The sequence below is a fragment of the Aethalodelphis obliquidens genome, unplaced genomic scaffold (genome assembly GCF_003676395.1).
Source record: "Aethalodelphis obliquidens isolate GAN/ISIS:26980383/991018 unplaced genomic scaffold, ASM367639v1 scaffold30, whole genome shotgun sequence".
NCBI classification, from domain to species: Eukaryota; Metazoa; Chordata; class Mammalia; order Artiodactyla; family Delphinidae; genus Aethalodelphis; species Aethalodelphis obliquidens.
The window spans coordinates 20389277-20404347 of record NW_020837974.1 but is presented as its reverse complement, the minus strand read 5'-3'; the positions used below and the strand labels follow the sequence as shown (position 1 = coordinate 20404347).

Below are 15071 nucleotides of genomic sequence, written 5' to 3'. Positions count from 1 at the left end.
GATCTTCCCAGACCAGGGATTGAACCCGTGTCCCCTGCATTGGCAGGGGGATTCTTAACCACTGCGCCACCAGGGAAGAAGTCCCAAATTTCTAAACCTTTATATGCCTCCAATTTCCTCCTCCGTAAAATAGATAATAACAGTGCCTACTCTACAGAGTTATTTTGAATATTCAATGAGTTAATATGCATGACAGGCTGACAGTAGTGAAGACTCAGTATTATTCTCATTAAACCCACATTTGACAAGGAACTCATTCTTCAATAATGATGCTAACGTTTATTGTGCCCTTCTGATGTGCCAAGCACTATTCTTAGCACTTTACATGTATAAAATCAATTTGACCCTGGCAACAAGCCCTCGTTTTATATGATGCAACCACTGCCCAGAGAGGTTAAGCAACATCTCTGAGGTCACACAGCTGGTGAGTGTCAGAGGTGGCAGTCTGGGCCAGGCCCACCTTGTGTCACTTCACCACCTCATCAGAAATCAAGATCATCTTTCCTCCCCACCCACCCCTCCCAAGCCTGTTTCTTCAGCACTCGGCAGTCTGAGTGGAGGGTGTGACCCAGACACTTGGCACAGAAACCCCAGTCCACCCATCTCTGCGCTACTGCTCACTCCCACAGCCAGCTGGTTACCCACCTTCCTGAATCAGCCTCAGACTCAGTGCTGAGGACACGTGCCTCTCTCTGCCCTCACAGGGCCACGCTCCAGACACAACGGCTTCCTCACTCTGTTCTGGACTCCTTCCTCTCCTGCTCGTATGTGGCAAATGCTCAAGACGCAGCAGCTGCAGTTTTAGGAACATGTGAGCCACGTTTGGACCCTGACACCAAAGCACCCAGATTTGAATGCCAGCTCTGTGTGTTGTTGGGCACGCTACTTAGCCGCTCTGTGCCTCAATTTTCTCATCTGGAAAATGGGGATAGTGAAATGACCTCATAGGGCTATCATGGGGATTAAATGAGTTAACATAGATAAAGTGCTTATGTGAAGCAATTATACTCCAATAAAGATGTTAAAAAAAAAAAGTAGAGGAGACAAGAAAAACAAAAAAGTGCCTAGAACAGTGCCGAGCATGTGTTAAGAATTATATGAGCACTTTAAAGATAAACTTTTTATTGTGGAATAGCTTTAGATTTATAGAAAAGTTTCAGAGAGAGAGTACAGAGTTCCCTTGTACTCCTCACCCAGTTTCCCCTCTCGGTAACATCTTACATCACCATAGTAATTTATCAAAACTAAGAAACCGACATGGGCACATCATTATTAAATACACCTAACACTTTATTTGGATTTTGTCAGTTTTTCCTGGTGACCTTTTCCTGTTCAAGATTCCATCCGAGAGACCCCTGTCGGTTGCTGTCGGTTGTCACGCCTCCTTTGTCCATTCTGGCTGTGACACTTTCTCAGACTTCCTTGTTCTGGATGATTGTGACAGTTTCAGAGTACTGGTTGGGTGTCTTATAGAAAGGCTTTGATTTGGGGTTACACAGATAAGATGGATTTGGGGGAAGAAGACCACAGAGGTGAGGCGCTTCTCATCCCATGGTGTGTGGGGTACATGTTAGGCGCTCGACACCACCCGCGATGTTGGCCTTCCGAGGTGCAGGTGCTGTGTGCTGGGTTCTCCACTCTAACGTAACCACTTTGCCCCGCCTGTGCTCTGTATCGTGGAAGCACGTCTCTAAGTTCAGCCTGTGCTCTGGCGGGTGGAGGTGACGGCAGGGGGAGAGGGACTAAACTCCACTTCTCCTGGAGAGGGGAACATACACTATTCGGAATTCTTCTGTAAGGAAGATTTATGTCTTCTCCATTTGTTTATTTATTCAGTCTCTTAATTTATACCAATATGGACTCATGTATATTTGGGTTGTAATCCAATACCACACTATTTTCTTACTCAAAATTTTCCATCTTTGGCCACTGAGAGCTCCTTCAGTTGGCTCCTATGTCTCTTTGACCTGTTCCCATCCCTTTATTTATTTTTTAAGTACTTCCTTACTTTCTGGCACAACAAGATGCCCCAGTCCTAGAATCAGCCATTTCTCTGAGGAGCTCCAGTCCTTTTATTGGAGAATGGTATTTAGAAACCAAGATCTAGGCATCTATAAGTGTTGTTGTTGTTGTTATTATTGCTTCAGGGATTGGCCAGCTAGTTCCTGACCTTCCCCAAACCCTACTACACAGTACCACTGTTGTTATACTGCTTCCTGCTAGGATGCTCTGTTTCCCAGTCTTTTCTGGAGGCCTGCTGGTCTCTGTCTATACGCCTAGCCTCTGTTCCAGGGAAGGTTTTTGGAGGGAAGCGCCTAGCTCTGGAGCCGGAGGTAGCCAGTGCTGGGAGCAGCCTCTCCAGGTAAAGAACATTATCAACAAGCAAATAGTTGGCAAGACTGAGAGTGCAACCCGGGACAGGAGGGGATCTGGCCGGAGCCACCTCCCGCTCCTGAGCTGTAGATGTCCAGGACAGCTCCTTGGGCACACCGTATCCCCACACCCCTGGGGTGGGGCCTCTCCTTCCAGAACAGGGCCTGGCTGCAGCTGGCTTGCCCTGCTCCGTTCCTTCCCTGTGGCCACAGCCCTGATCCCACACAGGACAGAGACTCTGTAGTGCCTGCCCAAAGCTGTTTCTTCCCTCTGGGACTTCGCGTGTGTCGTGCCCCCTGCCTGGGCTGCCCTTTCTCCTCCCCACCCGCCAGGCTCGGCTACCTCTTACTCACCCTTGAAGTCTCAGCTCAGGCCTCACCTCCTCCATGAAACCTTCCCTGACCTACTCCCTACCCCGACGCCCACTCTTCCAGGCTTATCTCTGTTGATACTCTTACCACATACTATAATTTATCCAACAAATATTTACTGAGTGTCTACCGAGTGCCAGGCTCTGAGGATGGGGGGTGAATTTGTTCAGTATTTCAGTGTGCTTGGCTTCCAACCCTCACGTCAGTCCCTTTGGGTGGGCGCTGTGGTTACCCCAGTGTTACAGGTGGAGAAACGAGACACGGAGAGGTGAAGTAACTTCCCCCAGGCTCACCAGCTAGTAAGTGGCAGAGCCAGAATTCAAATTTGGGCAGGCTTGGCTCCCGGGCCTGAGCTCCTAGCCTTTAACTTCTTTCTCCCTGCAAACAGACAGCTGCCCTCCCTGGGATTATGGGCTAAAACAAGAGGCAAGCAGTTAAAGGAGATGAGTTCAGCTTCTGCGCATGCCCGCAGGGGAATAAGCAGGTGGAAATGGTCAAGTAACCGGGAAGTGACTTTGCGTAGGGAGGTCAGGGGACGCTCAGAGAACATCCCAGGCCCAAGGAGGAGCGGGCCTTGAATTTGGAAACATCTTGGAGTGTCTCTGGAGTATAATGAACAACGCAGGGAGAAAGCCCAGTAGGGCGTTTGCATTTTATTCTGTGAGCAGCAAGGAGCTTCTGGAAGGTTCTAGCAGGGGCGTGCCGTGGGCTGATTCACAACTTGAACACTCACCCTGACCACTGTGCAGGAGGAAGACTGAGGGAGCAGGACCGGGGAGGCAGAGGCTCCAGCAGGAACTGGGGCAGGAGATGCCGGCGGCCTGGACCAGGCTGGGAGCCTTGGAGGTGGAGGCAGGCAGCTAGGCCAGAGACGCACTTTGGAAAGAGAGGATTGCCGTAACGCTGCTCCGTAGTGTCCCCCACGCTGTGAGCTTCGAGGGTAGGGCTGTCTCGCCAGCCTCAGTGTCCCCAACGCAGTGCGCTCCTCAATAAATGTTGGGTGAAGAAATGCACTTTCTTCCTGATTTCCCTTTCACCGTGGAGGACACCAAAGCTCAGAGGTTGAGGAGGCAGCTCACATGTGTCAGGCAGGGTCAGCTCCCAGATTGGATTTCACTGCCTGCCCTGGACCCACCTCATTCTGCTGGCACAGACGGTGAGACAAAAGATATAGGAAATGGTTTCCTAATCTGAACACAGGGACAAAGAGCAGCTGACCTCATGGGGTTATTTTGAGAATTAGAAATCTTCAGCACGGGCCTGGCCCCTGAAAGTCGCTCAGTAAAAGTTGTGGGACAGAAAGCTTAGAAAGTACTGCATTTCAGGTGATATTTCTGCAGTATTTGATGCACTGAGCCCCATTCCTTTCTGTTTTTTAATAAAATAACAAAAACAGTATAAAAACATCCAAGGATATTTTATTTTATTATTATTATTTTTTTTTGCGGTACGCGGGCCTCCCACTGTTGCGGCGTCTCCCGTTGCAGAGCACAGGCTCCGGACGCGCAGGCTCAGCGGCCATGGCTCACGGGCCCAGCCGCTCCGTGGCATGTGGGATCTTCCCAGACCGGGGCACGAACCCGCGTCCCCTGCATCGGCAGGCGGACTCTCAACCACTGCGCCACCAGGGAAGCCCAACACAAGGACATTTTAAATGCTATTTCCTATGAAGACTTGAGAACATACACATAGATAGAACAGGGTGTGATGAACTCACATGGACCTACCCACCCAGAACCAACAAGCGTGATTCACATCCTGTCCTGTGCTGTTTTAAAGCACATCCCAGACGTCATATTCCTTCATCTATAGAGTGTTCAGAATGTATCTTAAAAGAGACTTTTTTAAACAGAAGCACAATACCATTATCCTACCTGAAAAAGAGATGTACAGTGATACCTCAATACCATCAACTATCCAGTCGTGTTCACACTCGTCAATGTCATACTTTTTTGTTTACTTGTTTGAATCAGGATCCAATTAAAGTCCACAGGTTGTGACTGTAACCAAGTCTTTGTAGTTTATTTTAATCTATAGGTTACCTCCCTTACCCTCTCTCACAATTTCTTTGTTGAAGAAACTGGAGTCTGGATTTTGCATACTGACTTTTTGTAGTGTCTTTGAACTTGTTCCTCTGTCTCCAGTATTTGTTATAAACGGTAGAGACAGATGCTCGATCCTGTTCAAGGCTGGGTTTTGCTGTTGTTTTGTTTATTGGCAAGGCCACTTCCCGGACAGCCTGTGCTCTTGCATCAGGACACACAGCATTGGTCACTACTGGTGCACATTGCCCCAAATCCCCAAAATCGGGGGTGCAAAATGATGATCCTCTAATTGTATCACTCCCTCTTCAGTTATTAGCTGGATGAAACCAGAACTCTTAACAGCTATTTTACAAGGACAAAAAAAAAAGTCAGATGAAGGGAGCCATAGATTAAGGGATTTCAAAGGCATATCAACCAATCACATGTCAACGTCATTTGGATCCCAGTTTAAACAAATAAATTGTAAACCCAGAATTGACCTCTGTGAGGCAATATAAATTGAATGTTTAATAATATTGAGGAATTTTTGTTAGTTATGTTTAGCATGGTTTTTTAAGAGTTCTTGTAGAGATACACATAGAAATGTTAACAAATAAAACTATGATGTCTGAGATTTTCTTCAAAAATATGGGAGGGAGAGTGGGGGCAGGTAGAGATGAAACATGACTGGCCGTAGGGGATTTTTTTTTTTTTTTTTTTTTTTTTTGGCTGTGTTGGGTCTTCGTTGCTGCGTGCGGGCTTTCTCTAGTTGCGGCGAGCTGGCTTCTCATCGCGGTGGCTTCTCTTGTTGTGGAGCACGGGCTCTAGGTGCGTGGGCTTTAGTAGTTGTGGCACGTGGGCTCAGTAGTTGTGGCTCGTGGTCTCATAGAGCGCAGGCTCAGTAGTTGTGGCGCACAGGCTTAGTTGCTCTGAGGCATGTGGGCTCTTCCCAGACCAGGGCTCGAACCCGTGTCCCCTGCATTGACAGGTGGATTCTTAACCACTGCGCCACCAGGGAAGTCCCGTAGGGGATTGTTGAAGCTGGTGGTGGGCTTCATTCTCTCAACTTTTTATGTTTGAAAAGTTCCATATCAAAAAAAATTAACCAAATTATCTGAAACTACATTATACTGTCGCTTCTTCCATGAGCATCTTTATGCAAACACTTTGTGTTGTTGCTGAATTATTTCCTTAGGAGACATTCTCATGACATAAGGTAGGATCCTAGATGGGGCTCTTCACACCTCGTTGTGAAGTTCTCTCTTTCCTGGCCTCTGCTTGTACGCCCTCCTGATTCGCAGCCCTCCATCTCCGTCTACCTTCCTCTTTACCTGAGCTCCCGAGGTTCCCCGACAAGCCCACCTGTCTGCATTCTGCCAGCTCCTTGCAGCAAACACTGCCTGGAGCCGCCCTCTCACTCTTATGATCTGTATTCGTTTCCTGTGGCTGCTGTAACACATGACCACAAACTGGGTGGTTTAAAACAACGGAAATTTATTCTTTCACAGAGGAGGCTAGAAGTGGGCAGTCCCGGTGTCAGCAGGACCAGGCTCTCTCCAGAGGCTGCAGGGGAGAATCCTTTCTTGCCCCTTCTAGCGTCTGGTGGGCCCAGGTGTTCCTTGACTTCTGTCTGTGTAACTCCAGTCTCTGCCTCCGTCTTCACATGGCCTTCTCCTCTGTATCTGTGTCTCCTCTTCTGTCTCTTTAAGGACACTCATGGTTGGATTTAGGGCCCACATGGATAAAAGAGGCTGATCTCATCTCAAGATCCTGAATTATGTCCGCAAAGACTCCTTCTCCAAATAAGATCACACTCCCAGGTCCCTGGGGTTAGGACGTGGACATCTCTTTTTGGGGGCCACCGTTTAAATGACCACATGACTTACAAGACCGTGTAGATGAGACATGAAAACATCAAATAATCTTCTTTTTCATCACTCATGGCTAAGCCAGAGAGCCTCGTCCCACCCTTCCTCACCCTTCTTTCCTAAGGGAGTCCAGGAATCTCCTCTCTGGTGGGTGCATGGGTGCAGGTAAAGGGACAGAATGACCTGTTGCTCACCTCTCCCTTCCTAAGCCTCTCTGAGCAGTAATCTACCCGAGCCCTGGGCAGGGGAGGCATCAGATGGGGTGGGGTGGGCCCTGCTCTCTAGCTTATGGTGTTTCTTTCAGGAACTTCACACGCATCTTCCACCCTGATTATGGCAACTGTTACATCTTCAACTGGGGCATGAAGGAGAAGGCCCTCCCTTCAGCCAACCCCGGAGCTGAGTTTGGTAAGTGTTGGTTTGTCCTGGAGCCAGGGCCGTGAGGATTTAAATCCTATCACGTGGGGCTGAAAGACCAAATTACCATTGGCCGTTGAGGGGCAGGACCGAGGTTAGAGGGAGGCCGGCACCTACTGTGTGCACGGGGGCTAGGCCATCCCCCCACCCAACGCTCGTAAATCCCTGGGGTAGTGCCTGGTGTGCTCATTTTGCTGATGAGGAAAGCGAGGTAGCAGTAAGCTTAGTGGTCGAGAGCACAGGCTTCTGTGATTGGGTGGAATCCCAGCTCCACCATTTATCCCCGGATGAGGCTGAGCTGTGACTTAACTTCTCGAAGCCCTTGTTTCCCCATATCAAACAGAGCAGAGCATATATATAATATAGAACTCATCGAATCATCCTGGCCTAAGGCAGGTAGACCTCTGAGCACAGAGCAAGCAGCCTTGTCTCTAAGCCTGGCAAGTAGCAAATGCTCGATAAATGCAGATATTCTGAGAAGTTGTAAATAATTTGCCCATGCTCACATAGTTACCCTGGGGCAGAGCCCTTCCTCTCAGCCTTGTTTCTGTGCAGTTCTTGAGAGACAGAGAGCAGGTGAAGTAGTAACAGAAGGGAGGAAGAGGAAGCGGTTGACAGCAGAGGCTGCTCATTTGGGGAGAAAGGCTGGCGGACTCGGCATGTGCACCAGGCCCTGGGGAGCAAATCCTTCCTCCCCGCTCAGGTTGTGCCCTCCCCAGCCATCAGAGGGCAGGTGTCATTCAGCAACTGTCAGGGCTGCTGGTCAATAGGGGTGTGGTGGGCTGCCCACCCTTCACCACCCCTGTGCCCCTGAAGACATTGGGTATCACAGAGGTGCTGGTCGACTCAAGTCTATACGAGAAGATGATTAAGATCAAGGAGCCTGGCTGCCTGTTTAGAAGCCCAGCAACCCTCCACTTCCTCACTGAGTGACCTATGACAACATCCCTTCTCCTCTATGAGCCTCAGCTTCCTCATCTGTAAAATGGGGACGATAATTGTACCTAACTCATATGCCCCTTGAAAGCACCAGTGGGATCATGTAAATAAAGCCCTTAGCCCAGCACTCAGCATGTAGCAAGTGCTCAATAAATGCTAGCCTTCTTGTCCTAACCACCTAGCCCGGTCCCATGGTGCATAAAATGATGGGTCTGGTCTCTACCTTCAAGAAGGGAACAGTGGAGTGGGGCAGGAAGACAGATAATAAAAGAAGAATCTCAAGAGTGAGAGAGGTACTTGGAAGGAAAGTTCCAGGGCTAGGAGAGCATATCGCAGAGATCCTGAGACCCAGTCTAGGTAGTCAGGGAAGGCTTCTGAAGGAAGTGACACTTGGGCTGAGATCTGAAGGAAGAGCAAGAGTTTCTAGGTGAAAGGTGAGGCTGGAGACAGCATTCCAGAGAGAAGGGAGAGCGTTACGAAGTCCTAGCAGCAGGAAGCAGCACGGCAGCAAAGGGAAGTGAGTGGAGAGCGTGAGGACCTGTGTGATTGGAGGTAGGACCGCCTGTGCTGTGGCCCTAGGTCTACCTGCCCTGTGGAAGAGAGATCATGGCGGGTGGTATAGGGGGCAAAAGGAGCCCAGAGAGGAGACCATGGTGGCTTGGACTCGAATGGGGGCCTTAGAGAAAGCAAGAAGTCTGGATTTTCGTAAAGTGGAGCCAGCTTCCTGCACAGACCCTTGGCTGGAGGGGACTTGGACCAGTGGGTGGTGGGTGTCCCTTCAGCCTTGGGGAGCGAGCTCAGGCAGCCCTCGGCCCCATCTTCCCCTCAGGCCTGAAGTTGATCCTGGACGTGGGCCAGGAAGACTACGTGCCCTTCCTCACGTCCACAGCCGGTGCCCGGCTGATGCTTCACGAGCAGATGTCGTACCCCTTCATCAAAGAAGAGGGCATCTTCGCCATGTCGGGGATGGAGACTTCCATCGGGGTGCTGGTGGTATGGCTGCAGCCCAAGGGCACCCCACCTGCCCAGCGCCCACCTCCCAGGGCCTGAGAGCCAGAGATCCGGGCCTCCCCAAGCCCTGGATCTCCTCACCATCCACTCCTGCCTCGCCTTCTGGCTGGAACCACACCGGGCGGCCACGCTCTGGGGGAAGATGGGTGCCCCCCAAGCACTGGCGCCTGCTGGGACATCAGCCCTCTATCCCCTCTCAGCATCCCCTAGACCTGCATGCTAGATGGGAGGGAGGAACAGAGGGGGCTTCCTAGGGGTGACTAGGGGCCCCCCCACAAACAACCTCTCACACAGGACAAGCTGGAGCGCAAGGGCGAGCCTTACAGCCAGTGCACCGTGAACGGCTCCGACGTCCCCATCCGAAACCTCTATAGCGACTACAACACGACCTACTCCATCCAGGTGGGAAGATGGTGCAGCCTCATGACGCTGGGGCCCCATCCACGTCTACCTAGCCTGAGGCCTGAGGTCTCTGGGAAAGCTAATCCCAGCAGGGCTGACTCTGCTGGATCTTTGGGACCACAGGGTGCCCTGTCCTGGTTCCCACCGGGGCCCAGGGCTGGCCGCTTCTCCACCCTGCTTTGTAGGTGTGCCCTTGGGGTCTCGCTCTGGGGTCTCCCAAGAAGAAGCCTTGTGTATGCTAAGGGTTTACGTGAATTACATCATCATTTAATCCTTTCAATACCCCTACGGGCAATAATATACTAACAATAATTACTAATTATTGTTAACGTATTATGCTATTAATAGCATTTTTATATAGGCCATTTATTATAAGTATTAATATACTAATAACGGCAGGCTTATTGTGTGCTAGGCAGGCACTGTCCCACGTGCTTCACATACATACGTTAAATCTTTTAACCCTCACAACAACCCTAAGATGTAGATACTATGATTAGGAATGAAGAAACTGGGGTTTACATACCCCAGTCCAAATGCCTCATTGATGTACCTGAGAAATCCCTCTTTGTATCTGGCCTCAATCCCCCTTGCTGCAGCTGGGGGCTTCCCCCTTATGCTGATCTCCAAGGTCAGCCCAGGAGGCCTGGCCTCAGACCTGGCCCCAGTGGAGAAGGACACACTGAGTCTTTGCAAAAGTGACCACTTGCTGACACTTTTTCTCCCAGCCCAGTCTTCCTTGGTGGATAAGGAAACTGAGGCATAACAAGGGCCATGGCAGAGCAGTGCCTGGCTCCGTGTCTGAGAGCCCCAAGCAAGGTGTGGTCTTCCCGTTTGCCTTAGTCAGGGGACTCCACTCTCCCCCATGCCCGCCTGCCCGCCCACTCCATCCAGCTGACCCCAGGCACCCCACACTCTGACGCTCCTGTCTACAGAGGCTTCTGCCTGCGATGGAGAGCTCAGGGAACCTTCCAAGCCTCTGGAGGGAGGACAGATGGACAGACAAGACAGCACAGGGAGGTGGGGAGCATGGAGGGGGAGGCCAGAGGCATCAGGCCCCAGCCCTGGAGGCCTCATTCTAGAAAAACCTCAGTTCTTGCTTCGTCCAGTCCAGTGCAGTCACCACTCTGGCCGGAGACCTTGGCAGAGCCCCAGGCCCTGGTCTAGTGCTCGGCCCGCCCAGGTCCCGCCCTAGCCCAGCCTCAGCTGGGCCCTGGACAGGACTCCCTCCTTCCAGGTGAGACAGTGGGGTCTGGGCGAGTGGGAGACACTTGGCCAAGTCAGGGCTCCCTTCTGACGCCACTGCCCCTGACCTCGCCCCAGACCCGCTCCTCCCGGCTGTGCCATTTCATCTGCCACCTCCCCCCGGCCACTTCCTCCTGCAGGGAGCCCCCAGGTTTGCCAGGGAGGACAGAGGAGAGGATGGGTTGGCCTGAGGAGCAGCAGGCAGGAGAGCGGAAGAGAAGCTGTGGGCTCCTTGGCCGGGGTGGGAGCAGGGTGTCCTCCAGAGGCAGCGCTTGGGAACCTGGGCAGCAAGAGACGTGAGGAATGGCTGCTTCCGTTCGCTGAGCGCCCCATGGCAAGCCAAGCTCCCCGCCTGAGCCGACGGGAGCGACAGGAGTAAACTGAGGCTCAGAGGCTAAGGGCTGGCCCCAGGACACATAGCTCGTCTCTGAGTGGAATGACCTGAAAACCCAGTATGAGTAGATTCATCTCAACCAGCCCGGGGCCGGGGCGGGGGGAGGGGAGGGCTGAGTCCACTCTCCCCCTCCCCCATCCCCAAACAGGGGACATTCTGTACAAGGTCACTTCCTCTTCCATCCACTCTGAGCAATCACAGCACACTTCTCGCCTTCCCTGAGTGTTTCTCTCCAGGAAGAAGGAGCACAGGGCAAGCCTGCCTGTCTTCCCTTCTGGGTCCTTCCACGTAAAGGGCTCGGAAAGCTGCTGGCAGCCTTGTGACAAGCGCTATCTAAGAGTTAGCTTTTTTTTTTTTGGCCACATGCAGATCTTAGTTTGCTGAACAGGGATCAAACCCGTGCCCCCTGCAGTGGAAGCGCAGAGTCCTAACCACTGGACCGCCAGGGAAGTCCCTCAGAGTCCGCTTTAGTGCTGGAACAAGCCACCCCTCCCCATGTCATCCGTGGGGCCCCAACTCTGAAAGGTGGCAGGGGCCATCCTCAGAGAGCTGGCCTCTGGCCCGAGTCCCTCTACGGGGGCCAGGGACAGGGCAGGACCACCACGCCCCAACTTGGAGGAGGCTCAGCCACTGCTTCTGTGCGGGAGGTGCCCCTCCCCGCCGCTCCCCAGCCCCCGTGGCCTGGGCAGCAAGCTCTCCGGGCCCCCTTCCCCCGGGGCTGGGACGGGGACATCACCGTCAAGTCTGCATTCTCTCTGTACCTCCTCCACCCCCAGGCCTGTATTCGCTCTTGCTTCCAAGACCACATGATCCGTAACTGCAGCTGTGGCCACTACCTGTACCCGCTGCCCCGTGGAGAGAAATATTGCAACAACCAGGAATTCCCAGACTGGGGTGAGTGGGGAGCCCCGGGGGACCGGCCACCCGCCAGCTGGGCCACTGCCCCCGAAGGCCCTGACCACAAGGGAGGTCGGAGCTCCACGCCCTCCGTCCCCGTCCTCTCAGACCACAGCCCCTCTCGCCTCTCCCCCTACTCTTCGACTCCATTAACTACACTTGAAACATGTATGTTCGGGAGAGAATTTGTCCTTGAGACCTGAAGCCACAGGCGGAGGAGCCCCTGCTGGGCTCACACTGAGCTGGGATCCAGGCTTGGAGTCCAAACACCGATGGATGTTGTCAGCAGCAAAGAGCATCCCACCACCTCTTTTTCTTTTAACCTTTTATTTATTTATTTTACTTTTTGGCTGCATCGGGTCTTAGTTGCGGCACATGGGATCTTCATTGAGGCGTGTGGGATCTTTCGTTGCAGCGCACGGGCTCTTTGTTGCGTCGCGCAGGCTTCTCTCTAGCTGTGGCATGTGGGTTTTCTCTTCTCTAGTTGTGGCACGTGGGCTCCAGAACACATGGGCTCTGTAGTTTGCGGCACACGGGCTCTCTAGTTGAGGCGCACGTGCTCAGTAGCTGTGGCCCGGGGGCTTAGTTGCCCTGTGGCAGGTAGGATCTTAGTTCCCTGACCAGCAATCGAACCCGCATCCCCTGCATTGGAAGGCGGATTCTTTACCACTGGACCACCAGGGAAGCCCCCTACCACCTCTTAAAACTAACAAAATGTGTGGACAAGAGGGGAAAACTTTACCCCTTCCAGCCACCCATCCCTTCCCACATGACCCCATCACCCCGGCCCACCGGCCAGGATCGGGTGACAGGTGGAGGGAAAGCTGCTCTGATGCTGCTGAGCTGGGGCTGGGCTGTCTGGGGAGAGGATCCACCAGGCCAGGCTGGGGTGAAATGGCTGGCGACGGGGCGGGTTGGGGGTGGATGTAGGTGATTCTCCGTGACCAGGGGGGTTCGGATTGAGACAACTCCCCCACTCAACCTAAGCACAGGCCTTAGGTGGCCCAGGGCCAGGAGGGCAGAGGGCAGCCTGAGGCTCAAAGCACAAAACCCCGCTCAGAGTCTCTCTCCCCACCCCCTACCGCTCAGCCTATTGCTACTCCGCCCTGCGCACGAGCCTGGCGCAGAGGGAGACCTGCATCGATGTCTGTAAGGAGTCCTGCAAGTGAGTCCTGCCCAGAGGCTCGTGTGGGCGGCGGGGCGGGCTGTGGATGGTGGGGCAGCTGGGACAGTGACAGGCTGCCTTCTCTCTTCCAGTGACACGCAGTACAAGATGACCATCTCCATGGCCGTCTGGCCTTCTGAGTCCTCTGAGGTGAGTCAGGGGCGCGGCCAAGCTCCTGGCTGCCCATCTTTGGGTGGGAGGCAGGTCTGGGCAGAGGTCTGCAGGCTGTTTGGAACTTTACAGAGGGGGGTTCCTCCCTCCTTCCCCTCCCTCCCTGCTTACTTCCACCCACGTCCCCCAAGCACTGTGCTGGGGCCACAGCAGTAAGCGGGACACACAGTCCTTTGCCCTTACGGAGCGTACTTTCTACCTGGAGAGACAGACAATATACAGAAATAAGATCATTTCAAATGGCTGTGTAGGGTAGACCAGATGATGAGAGGCTAACTGGGGGAAGAGGCCTTAGGGTAGTCAGGGAAGACCTCCCTAAAAAGGTGACATTTGATTAAAACTGGAGGATGGGGCTGAGCCAGGCTGGGCGGGTCTGGGGAGGATCTGGGCAGAGGGAACAGCAGGTGCAAGGGTCAGAGGTGGGAAAGAGCTGGCACAGGGAGGCCGGGCCTATGGGGGAGAGCCTAGAGAGCCGAGTGCATTCTCCTCAGAACAGCAGCCACGGCGTGTGCTGTCACCCTCCCCTTTCTCCCTGGGCCAACACGTGGTCCCCCAGGGGCTTCAAGAAGATACAGGGCTGTGGTCTGCCTCCACAGGTAGCAGGGCCCATGACTGGGAGGGGATGCTGCAGGGCACCATTGTTTTCAGCTGCCTTTTTGGGTTCCAGGACTGGATTTTCCATGTGTTGTCAGAGGAGCGGGACCAGAGCCCCAATATCACCATGAACAGGTGAGCTCAGAGTCTGGACGGGCCAGGGAAGGCAGAAGAGAGGAGGAACCAGAGCCTCAGGGGAGGGGCTTGGGCATAGAGCCGCTACTCAGTCACCTTCTCACACTGATCAGATTCAGAAGCAAGCCTAGAGGAGCACTGAGAGAGGCCAGCCAGGGGGCTCAGAGCCTACCGCTTCCTAAAGGAGAGCCTGTTTTTCCATCTGTCACCTGGCCATCCAGCCAGCCACCCCTCCAGTCCTTTCATCCTTGTACCCATCCACCCATCTATCCATCATCCATCCTTCCACTCTTCTACCCACCCATCTCTCCACTCACACATCCATCCATCCATCCGCCCCTCCATTGTCCATCCTTCCATTCTTCCACTCATCCATCCACCCGCCCACCCTCCATCCATTCAACCATTTTTCCATCCATTCAACACAAACACGCATTGAGCACAAGAAAAACAGAAGATTCAGTCTATCAGGAAGTTCGAGTCTAGAGGACAGAGGTATGCGAACAGGGCTTATGATGATGGGAGTCTGCCCAGGACCCTTCCTGTGGGATCCCAGCAGGGAAGGAGGCTCCTTCTTCCTGAGAGATAAGGGAGGTCTGTATAGGGAGATGACACTTGAGCCGATCCTCCAAGGAGGAGTAGTAAATGTTCAGACAAATAAGAAGAGGCAGCAATGTCCCAGCAGAAGCCTGGAGGTGTGAGAGAGCATCGCCTTTCTGAGGACCATCTCGGGTCCCCTGACAGAGAGCCAAGGCTTAGGACTCTATGTCAAGCCTACTGTCCATGGGCTGGGAGTGGGAGAGGGGAGGCCGGAACTGATCCTCAGGACTGTCTCGGGCCCCAGAGTCCTCTGGAGAGCTGGTTCAGAAAGGGGCACACAGGATGGGTGCTGGGCAGTGCTGCCTTTTGTGGCCCCAAGGCCTGGAGGGGCCCTTCCTGGCGCTTGTTTGGACCTCACCACTCCTGGGAGTGGCAGGTGAGAAGCTCGAGGAGGGCTGGGGGGGCCTTGCTGCCTTTCGTGTGTGTGTGTGTGTGTGTGTGTGTGTGTGTGTGTGTGTGTGTGTG

General features: G+C 53.2%; 1 protein-coding gene across 3 annotated transcripts in view; it reads left to right on the top strand.

The window, feature by feature from the left end:
* The window catches only part of SCNN1B (sodium channel epithelial 1 subunit beta), a 77643-nt gene that overhangs the window by 61298 nt on the left and 1274 nt on the right, over positions 1 to 15071 (top strand). For 2 of the 3 annotated variants that reach the window (XM_027126653.1, XM_027126655.1), the window contains exons 5-11: positions 6941 to 7044; positions 8822 to 8985; positions 9298 to 9405; positions 11821 to 11938; positions 13031 to 13106; positions 13199 to 13256; positions 13945 to 14006. In XM_027126653.1, the coding sequence (XP_026982454.1) occupies positions 6941 to 7044; positions 8822 to 8985; positions 9298 to 9405; positions 11821 to 11938; positions 13031 to 13106; positions 13199 to 13256; positions 13945 to 14006 (690 nt within the window). Of the gene's footprint in view, positions 1 to 6940; positions 7045 to 8821; positions 8986 to 9297; positions 9406 to 11820; positions 11939 to 13030; positions 13107 to 13198; positions 13257 to 13944; positions 14007 to 14119 lie in introns of all 3 variants that reach the window. The other variant, XM_027126654.1, reaches the window with a different exon arrangement.